Below are 16,828 nucleotides of genomic sequence, written 5' to 3'. Positions count from 1 at the left end.
AGAGCAGAGATCAGTTGTGGCTAGAAAGGTAATGTAGTCAGTTTAATTTATTTTCATCTTGTAAACATGCCATCCTTTTTAAAAATAAGCAATTTTGATGAAAGACCCTTGTCTGTAAAATCAGACAGCTGCTGTAGGTGAGCTCTTACAAAAACCAAGTGAATGATCTGAGTTCATAGCAGGAAGGACCCTGTTGTATAGGATAAAGAAATGGACTTAGAGTCGGTAAGACCTGGTTCTATCCTCCTGCACCAAGTCACATAACCTCCTTAGAGTCCAAGACTCTTCTGATACAGAAAAGGTATTGTATTGGTGGAGGAAGTTACCTCACCTGGAAGTTCCTTATGCCAATGAAATAATAGATTAGGATCTTATCATTTTGAAGTTATTGACAGTTTGAAAAGATGAGACTCATCAAATTGTCCCAGCATTTGCCCTAGTACATTAGATTTTTGATTCTTCCATATAGTAAGGTGATCCACCATGTAGGAAGAACATGGTGTTCACAAGACATTACGATGCAAAGGAAGAGCAGTAGCTCTGGAGGACCTGGTTTCAGATCTCCCCTTTGACTCCATGTTGGCCAGATCGACTGCCTCTTCTGTTTCATCATCTATAAAATGAAGACCTTGAACTGCATGGCTTCTGAAGTGCCTTCTACCTTTAGAGTCCTGATCCTGAGTTCCATTTTAAATGTGTTGTAATGAAAGCACTTTGTAAACCTTTAAAGGATTATATGCATGTAAGTGGTAGTGGTTTGGGGATGAGATCTATGATTTTGTCAGTGTGAGGGATTCTTGGGATGGAAACCTTTTCTACTAATACAGATTGGGACACTGGGAAATTAAGTGACTGGGCTATGACTCCATAGACTTTTATTAAATCTCCTCATTTGTTCTGTTTGTTTTTATTTTAAATAGGCAGTTAGGTGATCCAGTGGCTAGAGTGCCAGACCTGGAGTCAGGAAGAATCATTCAAATCTGACCTCAGACACTTACAGGCTGTATGACTTTGGGCAAGTCATTTAACCCTGTTTGCCTCAGTTTCCTCATCTGTAAAATGAACTGGAAAAGGAAATGACCAGCGTCTTTGCCAAGAAAACCTCAGATGTGGTCATTGAGTCAGATGCAACTGAAAAATGACTGAACAAGTTGCTAGGTTTTTTTTGTTTTTTGTTTTTTCCCATCTTCTTACATGATACAGGAATATTTAAGTTGATGACATTTAGATTTTAGTGTATCAAAGAATATTTGGAACAGTAGGGACTGTTTAGTCATTCCAGACAACTTAATCTCTATGCCTTTTCTCTTCTATCCCGATTTTATAGAAGTGAAGAAATGAAGATCATGATTTGTCCAAGTTCACAGCCAATAACGTGCCAGTGACACAGTCAGAGAGGCAAAATTTGAACCCAGATCTCCCAACACTGCTCTCTCTTAATCCCATTATGTTAGAGTTATACGTAGGGTCAGAAGTGCTGATGCAGGAGTAGCATAGTGAGAACTGTGCAATAATAGGAAGGGAAGAAGCCCTTTCTGATTATGAACTGATTGAGAGACTCAGTCAAGCTTAGAAACTTACAGAAAGTAAAAAAGTTTTCATAGATTAAGTAGCTATTTTCATAGAACTTCCATGAAAAGCCTTCTCAATAGGTAGATATAGATATATTTGTATACATATATATGTGTAGATGTGTATGTATGTGCAGATATATATATATAAATGAAGGCAAATATATGCATATACATATATACATACATATGTGAGTGTGTGTGGTTAGCTACAGACACACACATATATATGCATATACATGCACATATACATATATGTTGTAGGATTTATATCTGGGAAGGGAACTTAGAGGCCATCTAGGCCAATCTTCCCATATTTCAGATGAGGAAACTGAAGCCCAAAGAGAAGTAACTTACTTAGAATCACAAAGATAGTAAATCACAGAACCGGGATTTAAACTTGTGTCATCTGAGTCGAAATCCTGTGTTCATTTCCCCATGAAATCTCTTTTGGTTTGACCTGCCACATCCATGTTTTGATAGTGTGTCATCACATTGGAATGGTTATTTTCTTCATTCATGCAAATCTTGACCCATCCATGCCTTCTCCTCTTGAACCATTCTTGTCCATGATCCTCTATGAAGAGATTTTGGGGATGACTATCCAATGAGGCCTTCCTTTTTAGGTCTTTTAACATTTTATGCATTCTTGTGTAGCACTTAACCTGACCATCTCATCTCTCATCCATGCTTAGGATCAGCTTACCTCAATTCTACCATTAAAAATTTATCCTTTTCCTCTAGAACTGTGTCTCTCTAGCCATTTTTTTTTTTAAAGAGACACTCCTGGAAGAGTTAAACCTGAAGCTGTATATTTATGTGTATATGTGAGTTAATTTATAATATTCTTTTCTGTAGCACTTAGCTAAAAGCTTATCTACCATTTATATAGAACTGTAAGGTTTTCAAAGCACTTTTACATATATTGTCTTATTTGATCTAGTATCAACCCTGTGAAGTAGGTGCTGTTATTATCTTCTTTTTACAGGTGAAGGTACTGAGGCACAAAGAGGTTCATTGACTTGCCCAGGGTCCCATAACTAATAAGTATTTGAGGTAGGATTTAAACTCAAATCTTCAAGCACTATCTGCTTCAATAAAACTTACTACTTAATTGGTAGTGGGAGAGTTGGGAAGGGATCAATGAAGAATAGGATTGGGAAGGGTATAATAAATATGCTGAGTCTGGAAATATAGGTTTGACCAAGTTTGTGAAGGGTTATATAAACTTAGCCAGAGGAGTTTATAATTTGTCCTAGAGGCTAGAGTTTATTGATTAGGAAAGTGATATGGTAAGATCTGTGCTTAAGGAAAATCACTTTGGTGGCTGTGTGGAGAATGGATCGGGGTAGAGAGACACTTGAGAGGGAGAGAGACCAGTTAGGAAGCCATTGAGATAAGTTAGCAGGTGAGGGCCTGAACAAAGATGGTGGGTGTGAGTAGAGAGAATGGCCCAGACATAAGAGGTTTTCTGGAGGACATTGTAGCAAGATTTTGACAACTGATTGGCTGTGTGGGGTGATGGAGAAGAGTAGTTAGAGATAATTTGCCAACATGGAAGAATATTGGTTCCTGAACAGAAATAAGGGATGGTGGAAGAGTGGTGGTTTTGGGGAGAAGAGAACAAGCCCTATTTTGGACATGTTGAATTTGAGATGCCTAAAGGATGTCTAATAGGCAGATGATAATTAGGAACTAAAGCTCTGGGGAGAGACTAATCTGAATATATAGATTTATGAGGCATTTCAGTAGATGATAATTAAATCCATGATAGCAGATGAGGTAACCAAGGAACAGAATACTGAGAAAAGAGACCCTGGGACACTCCCAAGTTGGGGTGTGTGTGATGAGACTCAGGAGCCAGCAAAGGAGACTGAGAATGAATGGTCAGACAGGAGGGAGGAAAACCAAAAGGGAGTCCTATCAATATGCAGGTAGAGAAGGTAGAGTCTGCAGTGTGAGGCATAGCAGAGAAGTCTAGAAAGATGAGGACTGAGAAAAGACATTGGCAATTAAAATATTATTGGTAACTTTGGAAAGGTGAGTTTGCATCAAATGATGAGGTCCAAATTCAAATTATAAAGGTTGAGAGATGTATGTGTATGTATATGTATATGTGTGTATGTACACACACACATATACGTACACATATGTGTATGTGTACACATACATAATTGGAAATTATAAAAATCCAAATTACAGAGAACGAGTGAGATAACTTGAGGACATGCCAAAGTCAAATGAAGATTTTTTTAAAGATTGGGGTGACTGCACTTGTTTACTTCAAGGGAGTAGGGAAGGAACCAGGAGAAAAGACAGTGTAGATTCCAGAAAGGGTGGGTAGATGATTGAGGTTGCAATCTGTTGGACAAAGATAGAAAGAGATGACCTTAAGGATGCATGTAGAGAGGTTGGTGCTGACCAGGGTAAGGCCTGCCTTATTATCAGAGATTGGAGGAAAGGAGGAGGGAGAGTGAGATGACCTGGGGGGGGGGGGGTGTTTGAGATAAAAAGATGATGTGAGGGAGCTCCTAGTTTCATTGTTCTCATTGAAGTAGGAAGCAAGGTCCTTCATTGATTGAGGGGCTGTGGAAGGCCTGAGGAAAGAAGAGAAGATTTGGAATCGATGAGTAATCAGTTAGGAAGAAATAAAGGGACTACCTTGCTGCAAGGAAGACTCAGTTGAAGTTGGACCACATGACTTGATAATACACCTGGACAGGAGAGTTGTGTTAGTTCCTCTAGCTCCATTCAACCAGTGGACAGTCAACATTTGCAAAACACCTATTATGTGTCAGGCATTGTGCTGAGCCCTGAGGATATGAAGAAAAGGAGAAAAAAATCCAAAACCAACCAAAAAAAGTTTTCTCCTTTCAAAGTGTTCACATTCTGATTCAGCAGCTGAGTGGGTGGTGAACAGGGGTGGAAAAGATAGGATTTGAAATGGAGGCAGGGGATTAGAGAGTTGAATAGGTTAAGTATAGGGTGGAAATAGAGAAGGGAGGAAAGTAGAGTCAGAGGACCATGAATTCTGAAAATATATTGACATAGAGGAATCTAATGTCTCTATGAGGGTGAAAAATAAGTCTGAGAGGAATGAGTGATAGGGACAGCTGGAGGACAGATAGGAGACCCTGGACAAAGACAGAAATATCAGAGTTTTTTGATTAAGGAAGTGGGGGAATAGTGGTGATTAATGGTGAAATTCAGGGCACAAGTTTAAGAAGGGCATGGGAAAGTGGGAAGGCATGCTGTATAGAATAGTCTTTGTCTGGGCCTCAGAATATGTAGAAAAAAGCGTATGAGCTAACAAGCTGAAAAGGTAGACTAGTGTCTCATTGTTGAGGAGCCTGGAAGCCAGGCAGAGAAGGAAGCCTTGAAGGATTTTGAGTTGAGGAGCATCTTGGGCACCATACACTGCATTCAGCAAATCCTCTTGTAACTGGTCTTCAAGGTTCCCATTTGTTCAGCTAAGTTTTTGCTGGACCATTATTTGTCAATAGAAAAATTTTAATTTTCATTTGATTTTCTTTTCTACAATATAATACATGATATGATACAATATGATACGATACGCTATAATGCAATATGTGATATAATACAATGCAGTATAATATAATATACCATTTATAGAGCTTCTTAAGGTTTGCAAAGCACTATACATTTATCTCATTTGATTCTCATACAACCGTAGGAGGGAGATGAAATTATTATTCTAGTTTTATAGATAAAGCAACAGGCCGAGGGAGGTTAAGTGATTTGCTCCAGGTCGCACAGCTAATAAGTATCTGAGGCAGGATTTAAACTCTGGTTTCCCTGATCACACGTAGATTATATATTGCTAGAGAAACACACGAGACAAATGTTTCTGTTTGTGTCATAAGTAATTTTTGGCTTATTTCATTTTAATATTTAAAGGAGACCTTGGCTGTTACAGTGGCAGGGTGGTGTAGCGGAGATAATTCTAGAGTGGGAGTCAGAGGCCATGAGTTCAAATCCCAGCTCTTGACTCTTGCTACCTTGTGCAACCTTGGGCAAATCAGTTAACCTCTTTTGTTCCATATCTGTGATCATTTTCTTCTGTGCACTACTTGAAAACGTTTAGAAGTTATTCTAGCTTTAAATCAAGGTGAAATGAAAGGAGAAATATTAGCTGAAGCAGGAAAAAGAAAAACTGGTTAATTTTAGACTTTAGATTAGATTGGAGTTTCCAGCCTGCCAACCCAGATGCATTAATATTTTTTAAACAGGTAAAAAAATGCCATAAAATACATTGTGTATATATAAAATATCCAGAGGGAAATTAGAAATAACATCTCAACTCCTAATTCCCTTGCCAGCGTTTGAAAGGCAAGAACATATTGTAAAGAGGTCTCAATCCTAGAAAAGAATTAAATTAACTTTGTGTTATAGCTGAGGGAAGGGACCAAAGAGAAACTCAAGAATAAACACACTTGAGAATTTTACTTTGAATGAAATGGAGCAAAGTTCCATCATCTACATTTATTTTTCTCACACTCTGCTACTAGTTCCTAGAAGTAACAGGAATGAGACAGTAAATTTTTTTAAATTTTGAAGTCTACATGAGTGTGGTAGTAGGAGAAATTTTATTTAGTGTTCTTTTTATCATATATAGAAATGTTTGCAAAAAGCACCTCCTAAGAAGAAAAGGTAAATAGAATTTTAGAGGTGGGAGAGGCATTAGAAATCTTGGCCAACCCCCTCAGTGATGATGATGATGATGATGATGATAATCGCTAACATTTATATAGTGTTTTAAGGTTTGCAAAGTGCTTCATAAAGATTGTCTCATTTAATCCCCTCAGCACAGATTATTGCTATGTATATTGTCATGTATTAGTATGATATATTAATATTATAACTACTGCTATATACTATGCATGATATTATATAACATTAATGATCTCAAACAAATGATATATTATATAATCATTGAAATTAATTACTGATAATATATAATAAATACAATATATAATTATGTAAAATGCATAGATACTATTATATAATATATACTGTAATTATCCCTTCTTACAGATGAGAAAACTGAGGCAGATAGGTTAAGTGACTTACCAAATGTCATATACTTAACAAGTATCTGAGGCTGTTTTTGAACTTAGGTATTCATGACTCCAGATCCAATGCTCTGCCACCTGTCTCTTGTGCCTCTTAACTAACTTGTCTAAAATCACACAGGTAGTAAACACATGCAGGATTTGTTCCTAGGTTCTTTCTTCTATGCCATATAGGTAGTGGTCTTTGTTAAAAAGCTAACTTGTGCCCCATTAGCTCATGTAGAAGCATTGTGGTATGTGGTCAGGGGGAATTAGTGCTGACTTTGATTTCATTGGATCTGACTTCCTATCTGACCTCTGTGCTTGAGTGAGTTAACTTTTCTGGGCCTCATTTCCCCCCTTTTAAATTGAGGGGATTTGACTAGATGTTCTCTGAGATTCTTTCCAGCTTTCAATCTCTGGTTCTATTCATAGAATGTTAGAGGTGGAGGAAGGAACTTTGGACATCTAATCATCATCATTTGGCCGCAGAAAAGAATCATCAGTATCAGGGCATGAATTGATTTAATTGTAACAGGTCTTGGCAGAAAAATGATTTATTGTTGTGGTTGATAATGATCTTTAATTTATACAGCTTTCTTTTTTCCCCAGTTATTTTGCCTTTTCTTATACTTCACTTCTCAAGTAACAACATCTTATCAAGCCACTCTCTTCCCTTCCTCCAGATGCTGTCTCAACAGGAATTTTGCCTATGATAGTGGGTTGAGTCAGATTCTTAAGGTTCCCCCCAAACCCTAGTAATTTTCCATCCCTTTATGTTTTTTTCTTTCCATTTCTCTGCATGTGTTTGTTGGTTGTTTTTAAAGATGACTTGAAGGGAGAGGCAAGGAAGATGATTCACACACTATTTGGAAGGTGATGCTTACTTGGAGAACTGTCTTTCTTTCAAGTTTTAGGTTTGGTGTCTAGTTTTTTAGCTCAAGTGAAAAAGGACCAGGTAACTAGTACAGCTGTCTTGTTCATCTTTCCCTATGGGTTTAGAGAGTAGAGAGGCTGCTGAGGAAAATTGAAGTTAAGATTAACTCTCCTCCCTGGCACTCCAGCCTGGGGCTGGTAACCAGTTACCCCATTAATTTGCTCCTAGTCTGTTCTGTCAAGATTATATGATAACAGAGAGGAGTCACTCTTGGCTGCATTTGCTAGTTAGGAAAAAGTAAAATAGGGTGTATGGGAAGAACTTTGCAGGTGAAATGTTGGAAATGGTGTAAATCTCTGAATCAGCATATTGGGAAAGGTACATGCTAGGGGAAAATATATGCGTGTAAGTAATGGCAAGTAGATTGAATTTGACCATGTATTAACTTCCTGAAGTTTTTCCATGAAAGTGACAACAGTACTTCCTAATGTGGTTGCTCATTCTGGCTACCTGTTGTATTATTTTGGGGGTCGGGCACCCACCAAAAAAAAACATCTGCAGTTACAGATCCATTTGTTGTTTTTCCTCATAATAATTGCCTGTAGTTTTGCCTGTTTAATCTGACTTGTAGTGTAACTTGTGATTGTTATAGAATCTGGAACATAGTATTAATACATGCTTATTGATTGATTTTCTCTATTGTCAGAGTCTCTAATGGGTATTAAATCAAAGCTCACAGGAGACTGATATTTTAAAAGAATGGCAAGGTGGATAGATTTAGAAGCAAGTAGAACAATTTACATTGGAGCCATGTCCGTTGGCTGAACCTGGAATGTCATGTTATCTTTACGATCCATATGTTCTACATGTAACAGACTTTTTACCCCTTTATTTACTAATTTTCTTTTTCTTCTTCCTGTCAGGTCTGGAAGAAAGTACACCTGAGACAGGAACCTCACGAGGTGGAAATGAAAACAAGAAATTCATAGAAATGAGATTTAGCCCGCGTAGCAAGAAGGTCAGATATGTCCTAAAAAACACTTCAGTGCAGACCCAGCCTCAGCCAATTGAGAATGAGCAGGTTTATCAGGCCTTTGAATTTAGTTCCTCATCTCCTGAGCAAGACTCTCCTGAGAAACCTAAAAAAGTAACCAGGAAAACCAGGAAAAAGCAGAAAAAGAGAAGTCTAGCTGAAATTAATCAAGAGTGGGATTTGAAGGAAGAAAAGCAAAAAGAGGTCCAAGAATCTGATCAGCAGGTCAGAGAGAAGCTCAAAGAAAAGTCAGTCTCATTCTGTATCCAGCCCTCTGTTCTCGGGACCCCAGAACTCAATGGTGGTGTAGATTTACTAAGTTATGCCTCTGTCACGGAGGTCAGTCCTGCAGAAACGGTGAAGGAGATCTGCCCAGCAGTGGCCATGCAAGTAGAATCTGTAGAACTCGATAGAGATAGCGAGGTAGCAACGTCTCAGGGGGAATGTCTTGGTGAGAATAGTTTTACATCAGAGACATCCTTGCCATTGCATAATGGTGGAAGGAGTGAGAGGCAGCCCCCCAACTCCTTTGTGGTACCTGTTTCTAAAAGACCTAGAAGAAGTCATCAGAGAGCCAGAAGAACATCTAACAGTCAAGATGTCCCCATACAGTCATTATCGCCTCCTGAAGATAGTGCCTCATCTCTCACATCCAAATGTGTAGTCGATGACCCATTATTAACGACAAGAGTCAGTGATGTATTAAATGACTCTATTAGCTTTTCCCCCTCAAAATCTTCTGGTACTCCATCATCATCTGTAATGAGTAGCCCTTGTCGACCGTGGATGGTGTCTAGCCCTTCTGCTGTGAAGCTGTCTCCCACTAGCCCTATGACTGTCAAGAGAAACCATAGAGGAGAGACTCTGCTCCATATTGCATCAATTAAGGTAAACTTGCTCTGATGAACATCATTTTGGAATAAAAAGTTAAAAAATATGTTTGAAACATAAATGATACCTCAGGAATAATGGCTAATAAGACGATTCTGAAGTTGCACAATTACTTAGAAATGCAGAAGCAAAATTTATTGGGGTTTTTTCTCATATATAATATATACCTATGTATGTATGTGTGTACACACATATATACACACATGCATGCATGAGATGGACATATATACACATATATGCATTATATGTGTGTGTATGTATACATTAAGTTTAAAAAATTTTAATTTTTTTTTTTATATCGATCTGATTTCTCCTTTTCCTCCTTCCCTTGAAACAAAGAAAAATATTGAAGTAAAATCAAGGAACACAGTGACCTTATCTAAGCAGGTACACTGCCTTCCATATCTGTGGTCCTCCTGACATCTCTGCTGAAAAGAGGATGATTGATAGGAGCTGATCTGGTTCATTACAGTCCATCAGAGTTCAGCTGTATTTTTAGTGACGATCATGTTGTTCATGGGACTGTAGTTGTTATGTATATGACCCTTTTGTTTTTTTCTTCCCTTGCTTGTCTGAATTCCTCATCCTCTTAGTTTTTGATGTGCAGAACTATTCCACCATATTCATATGCCTCGTTTTGTTCTGCTTCAGTTTTCTCTCAGTTGACACTCCTATTTTATTTCTGTTTTTTTGCTACTATGTAGAGTGCTATTAAGACTATTTTATAGGAGCTTATGTTCTTGGCAAAGATACTGGAGTGGTTTGACATTTCCTTCTCTAGCTCATTTTACAGATGGGGAAACTGAAGCAGACAAGGTGAAGTGACTTGTCCAAGTATCTGAGGTCAGATTTGAACTCAGGACTTCTTGACTCCAGCCTGGCACTCTATCTACTGTGCCACCTACCTGTCCCCTGTACTATATTACCTTACATTATATGTTGTATTGTATTTAGTTACAAGAGTAGCAGAAAGAATCTTAAGTGCAGTCTCACCAACCCTGCATTTGATTTACTGGCCACTGGGTCGGGGGACAAAAATGTTTATGTATGTATACTCATAGCATTTTTCAGTATTAGCTTGAATCACTACTTGCTTCTTCCAGACCAGACACTGTGCTAAGCATCCAGGTTAGAAAGGAAAAGTAGAAATGAGTCTCTACCCTCAAGGCCCCAATGTTCTAATGGGGGAGATGGCATACATTAAAATCAATACATTCATAGTAAATTCAGGATAGATGAAAGGTCGCCATGGAAGGGGGAAAGCTGTTCATGTCCATTGACTTCCTCTTTCAGTTTGTAATACATCCCAGAGTGAGATTAGACTTTGTGCAGATGCCAGTTAGTCTCTGCCAGTCCCCACAGGGCGCTTCTGGAGCATGCTCTGTAGGAGAGAGAAGGTAGCAGCTGTCTTGTGCTTGTCCTTTGTGAGGTGGTAGCTCAGAGGGAGCAGGAACTATTCATGAAGTTATCCTGTCTTCAGTGTAAGCCCTTGCAGTTCCTGTTTTAGTTCCTCTGTTGACAGATGCTCCTGCTACCTTTTCATCATCTTTTGAAATATATATTAATTACTAGCACAGTATAGTCCTTAATTTGGTAGTATATATTATCATAGTAATTTTCCTCTCAGAAGGTTGATTTCACCAATGAAGCAAAGAGCATTGTTATTTAGTAATTAGTCATGGAAGGGATAGCAGCATGCTTTATTTAGATGATTTGAAAGTTCCGAGGATGGGATTGCTCATTTTTAAAAAAGAAAAAGAAGTGATTGTAAATTGGAGTTTTAAAATTGTCCTGCTGGTCTAGGTCTTTCAGTAGAGTGGCAGGTTTAGCATTTTCCACAGCAAAGTTAGTTTGCTTAAACCTTAACTTACCTGATCTCACTCCTCGAAGTCCTCTACTGAGGAATGGGAAACACAGTAGGATTTGTTTTCATGTACAAATTGTTTCTCCTAGGTAGGGTAAAGCCAATTTGCATGAATACGTAGCCTTTCCCACAAGGTTAATTTGCACTGTTTTTTGTTGAAAATGCTTCCTAGATATTAAAGAATTACTGCCATCTCCTGCCCCTATACTCCTGTTCCCCTATTCTTGGAGCTGCAGAGGAATTTTAAGTCCCCAGATCTGCTGTAAAGGTGGAATTGTTGAGGATAGACGGGTGTGTGTGTGTGTGTGTGTGTTTGTGTTTGTGTGCACGTGTGCAAGTACATTTCAACTGTGTAAATCTGTGGATTATGGCATATGTGTGATTATCAACCTAAAAAAATATGTGTGCAAGATTTGTAAGAGGCTTCAGATGTCAGAAAGTAAAATGATCCAAAATGTAGTAAATGTGTTCATGAGAAGTTGTGTGGGTAGAACTTCGGTAAATCAGATTTTATTCTCACTGCATTAGGTACTAGTACTACTTAGAGAAGCCCTGCAGTGAATATATTTTCGAAAAGAAATTTTGTATTTGTGAAATTTTGTATATGTGATTTACATAATGATAGTAGGTCACATTAATATTGTGGTTTCCTCATAATTAATGGCTAAGTGCTTGTTTGCACATCAGATTTGCTTCACTTGAAGTACGCATACAATAGTTTTCATAGTTGTCTAAAGAAGTATCTCTCTGTGGACCAGCTCGGCGGCACAGTGAATGGAGTACTGGCTCTGGAATCAGGAGGACCAGAGTTCAAATGTGGCCTCAGAACTTATTAGCTGGATGGCCCCGAGCAAGTCACTTAACCCTGTTTGCTTCCACACAAAAAGTGTCAAAAAAAATAAAGAAATAGTCATGAATAGTCAACATAGTTTTGGACTTGAAAGGGACTATACAAATGATCTTATCCAATTCTTTTATTTAGTAGATGCTGAAAAGATGAATGATTTAGCTGTCACTCTGCATTTAAGGATATGCTTAGGATTACAGCTCCAGTCTCCTGAGCACTGGCTTATAGTTCTGTTAGACTATATCAGTCAACAAATGTTTGTTAATCACCTGCTTTGGGCCAGAGAAAAGAGTCTGCTTTATTCTGCATTTATTCTGCATAGTTCTTTCTCTGGATGTGGATGGCATTTTGCATCAAGAGTCCTTTGGACATGTTTTAGGTCCTTGCATTGTTGAGAAGGGCTAAATCTATCAAAAGCAGTCCTCACACACTGTGGCTGTTACTGTGTATAATGTTCTCCTGGTTTTGTTCAGTTCATTTAGCATCAGTTTATATAAGTCTTTCCAGGTTTTTTTGAAGTCTTCGTGTTCATCATTTCTTATAGCACAATCCATTACATTCATATACCACAACTTGTTCAACCATTCCCCAATTGATGGGCAACCCCTTGATTTCCAGTTCTTGAGCACCACAAAGAGGGCTGCTATAAATATTTTTGTACACGTGAGACCGTTTCCCATTTTTATGATCTCTTTGGGATACAGCCCTAGAAGCTATATTGCTGGGTCAGAGGGTATGTACTTTTGTAGCCCTTTGATCATAGTTTCAAATTGATCTCCAGAATGGTTGGATCAACTCACAGCTCCACCAGCAGTGAATTAGTGTTCAGCTTACCCACATCTTCTCCAACATTTATCCACTTCCTGTTTTGTCAGTCTGATAGGTGTGATGTAGTACGTCAGAGTTGTTTTGATTTGCATCTCTCTAATCAATAGTGATTTAGAGCATTTTTTCATATGACTGTAGATATCTTTAATTTCTTCTTCTGAAAATTACCTATTCATATCCTTTAACCATTTATAATTGAGGAATGATTTATATTCTTGTAAATTCGACTTAGTTCTTTATATAGTTTAGAAATGAAGCCTTTATCATGGACACTAGTTATAAAAATTCTTTCCCAGTTTTCTAGTTTCCTCCTAATCTTGGTTGCATTGGCTTTGTTTATGCAGAAACTTTTCAATTTAATGTAATCAGAATTACCCATTTTGCATTTCATAACGTTCTCTATCTCTTGCTTGGTTATAAATTTCTCCATTCTCCATAAATATGACAAATAATCTAAAACTCTTAAATTAAAAAAAAAAAATTAAATTTAGAAGCCAACCCCAAATCTTTCAAAACTCTCTTTGCGTTTGACTTGTTGGTTCCCATCTGTGACATGTAAAGTGTATCAGGTACTTCTAAGTAATTATTTTACATCATACCCTGAAATATACATTATAAGCAGTTCATTGCTTGAAAACCTGTTATTATTTAAATACTTACTCTTTTCCTTTTCTGATTCTTTTGGTGGGTGGTTAATGTTTGCAGTTAAAAAGTGGGATACCTCAGAGTTTACTCAGTCTAAATCATTCTTCTTACTGCCCTGGACAGCAGTTGTTTCAATGCACTGCTGGTCAGGGTCCTTGGCACGTGAACATTTCACTCCCGACAGGGTTGCAGACTTTATGAATGCAGACAGCTGAGAAGTTGCTGCTGAGCTAGCTGCTTGCCACAGGGTAACTTAGTCCTGCCAGAGATGGACGTGCTTTTGTGTACGTTTGCAGCACTCAGTCAAATGCTCTACCTAAACCCCAAGGGGTTAGAAGATCTGGCATGCCCCCTTTTGAACTGACCTGGACATTTGACCAACAGGCCCACCTGTTACAAGATGACCATCTAGGACCTCCCTGCAAGAACAGCAACCTGCTATTTCTTTTACTTACCTCCCTAATGAAGTTAATTCTTGGTAATTATTGCTTGAACACATGAATTTTTGGCACTGTTCCTTATTGGAACCTGGCCGACTATGTGAAGAGTGTGAAGTGTAGTTACAGCTGTTAATATGCAGATAATTAATACAGATTTTGCATGCAAAAGGCATCAGACGATGGATAGAAAGATAGATTCCTTGACTTTAGTCTTTTGATTATTGCAAGCATTAGGAAAATACAGCATAGCCAAGACCAGCAATGAAGCTTTCTTTTTTTTCCTCTGTTGCTTTTAAAATGTTTATTTATCATTGCATTTTAAGTTCTGAACCCTCTCCCTTCCTCCCTCCCTACCCAAAGCTAGAGAGGGCCACCATTTGACATAGCTACATACAAAACCATATTATACATACTTCTAATGATCAGTTTTTACCTCTTGAGGTAGATAGCATCTTCCTTTATAGGTCATTTGTAGTTGATTGGAGTATTTATAATACTCAGAATAACTTGGTGGTTCTCAATTATTCTTTGATACTGCTTTTACTGTATAGAGTGTTCTTTTGTTCTGCTTATTTAGCTCTTCATTATTTTATGCAAGTCTTTCCATATTCTAAAATCAATCAGCTCATTGTTTTTTAGAGCATGGTAGTATTCCATACAATCATATACCAAGCAATGAAGCTTTCTTCTTGGCTTGGTCACTTTAATTTAAAAGCATATATGATGAATGCAGACTCCTTTGGATGAAGATAACTGTATGTGAATCCATGAGAAAGTTTTCTGAGGTCAAGTCTATGTTAATTAGGTATTTCAGGAAAGTTCACTATTTCCAGTTTCTTTTCCCTTCTAACCTGGCATATAGGATGTATGATGTGATCAGAGATACATGTTAGATCCAGTGTTCAGCAGTTTTCAGTGACTCTCTGTGATCTGTTGAATAAAATTCAGATTATTTAGTCTGGCATCTGAGGCTTTGCACACCCTAGTCTTTTCAAGCTACCTTCTGCTCAATTTAGAAAGCATTTATTAAGCACCTAATGTATATTTTCAGCCTTTTCTCAGTATTCATCTTCAGGTACTTCCTTCCAACCAAATTACTATCCCCAAAACATTGCTTTTTCCTTTCCCACCTTCCTGCTTTCTCTATGCCTGAATTGTCTTCCTTTCATCTCAAGGTGTTGAAATTCTGTTTGTTCCTCAACTAGCACAGTGCCTTTTGCCCGTAGACATTTAATAAATGATTGTTGAATTGAATTTTATTCTAAGCCCAGGTCAAATGGAATCTCTTCCATTAAGCCTTTATTTACTCCTCTCAGTTTCAAGTGATCTCTAGCTCTTTTGAACTACCCCTTCTCAACATTTTCATTGTTTTATAGGTTAGATATTTGTATACCTGTCTTGCCTCTTCTACCAAAATTTAAACACCATGAGGGCAAGGACTATGCCTTACATATATTATCTCATTTGATCCTTACAACAGCCCTGTGATAGAAGGTGCTATTTTTATGATCATTTTTTCAGATGAGGAAAATGAGGCCTAGCAAGGTTATGTGACTTGCCCAAGGTCACACACCTAATAAGTATTGAAGCAACATTTAAATTCAGGTATTCCTGCTCTCTATAGGTAGCTCTTTGTCCACAGGGCCACCTGGCTGATTCCTTATCCCTGGATGCTATGGGTCTTTTTTTTTTAATTTAATTTTTTTTTTTGAATAAGGAAAACCCATCATTTCTCACTCCCCCTTTCACTGAAAAAGAAAGAAAAACATACCTTTTTTTTTATTAATTTATTTGTTTTGAGTTTTCTACAATCATTTCCATATATCTTAGATTTTTCCCCCTCCCAATCCCTTCTTTCCTTCTTCCTTCCCGCTCCCTCCCCAAGATGGCATGCAATCTTACATAGGTTCTATACATACATTCTTATTAAATACATTTTCACCTTAGTCATGTTACATAGAAGAATTAAAATGAATGAGTGAAACCATGAAAAACAAAACATAACACAGGAGAAAATGGTCTGCTTCATTCTGCAATCCAATTCCATAGTTCTTTTTCTGGATGTGGAAGACATTTTGCCTCAAGAGTCCATTGGGAATTTTTTTGGGCCTTGCATTGCTGTGAAGGACTAAGCCTACCAGAAAAATTCCTTGCACACTGTGGTTGTTGCTGTGTGCAAAGTTCTCCTGGTTCTGCTCCTTTCACTCAGCCTCAGTTCATATAAGTCCTTCCAGGCCTCTATGAAGTCTTCCCGTTCATCATTTCTTACAGCACAATAGTATCCATTACTTTCATATACCACAACTGGTTCAACCATTCCCCATACTCATATTTTTTTAAACTTTAAAATTTTCCATTCATTCCTAATACATTTTCTCTTAATAGATATGGCCCAGCATTCTATTTTTAAAAATCTGATGATCATCCCTTTTATCCATATTGTTAACTCTCTCCCAGCTTTGTGTATGTTATTTGCATTAAAGTAAGAATACCTTCAATGCTTTTATTTAAGTCACCACTAGAAATCTTAACACAGATCTCTGGGGCATTAATGAGTGATTACTTCCTGGGTCTTGCTATTCAACATATTTTATTTCTAACTAATTGGTGGCCAGAGCTTTTTAGATGTTTACTGACCATGCCTTTAATAACGTCTTAGAATTTTGATAGGAATAGAAGGCCCCTCAAGAATTTGCAGCCTCCATTCGCTTCCTTACTTTATGAAAATCCGGACAGAATTTGACCTTCTCTAATCCTATG

At 37.8% G+C, this 16,828-nt stretch overlaps 1 protein-coding gene across 2 annotated transcripts in view; it reads left to right on the top strand.

Annotated features, from left to right (window-relative positions):
* Window positions 1-16,828, top strand: part of BARD1 (BRCA1 associated RING domain 1) — a 134,353-nt gene that overhangs the window by 36,077 nt on the left and 81,448 nt on the right. Inside the window, exons 1-2 of one of the 2 annotated variants that reach the window (XM_072617502.1) lie at window positions 2,565-2,627; window positions 8,444-9,441. In XM_072617502.1, the coding sequence (XP_072473603.1) occupies window positions 8,512-9,441 (930 nt within the window). In that variant the 5' untranslated portion in view covers window positions 2,565-2,627; window positions 8,444-8,511. Of the gene's footprint in view, window positions 1-2,564; window positions 2,628-8,443; window positions 9,442-16,828 lie in introns of those variants that run through there. The other variant, XM_072617501.1, reaches the window with a different exon arrangement.

Source organism: Notamacropus eugenii, chromosome 6, assembly GCF_028372415.1.
Source record: "Notamacropus eugenii isolate mMacEug1 chromosome 6, mMacEug1.pri_v2, whole genome shotgun sequence".
Lineage (NCBI taxonomy): Eukaryota > Metazoa > Chordata > Mammalia > Diprotodontia > Macropodidae > Notamacropus > Notamacropus eugenii.
This window is presented reverse-complemented; position numbering and strand designations above follow the sequence as displayed.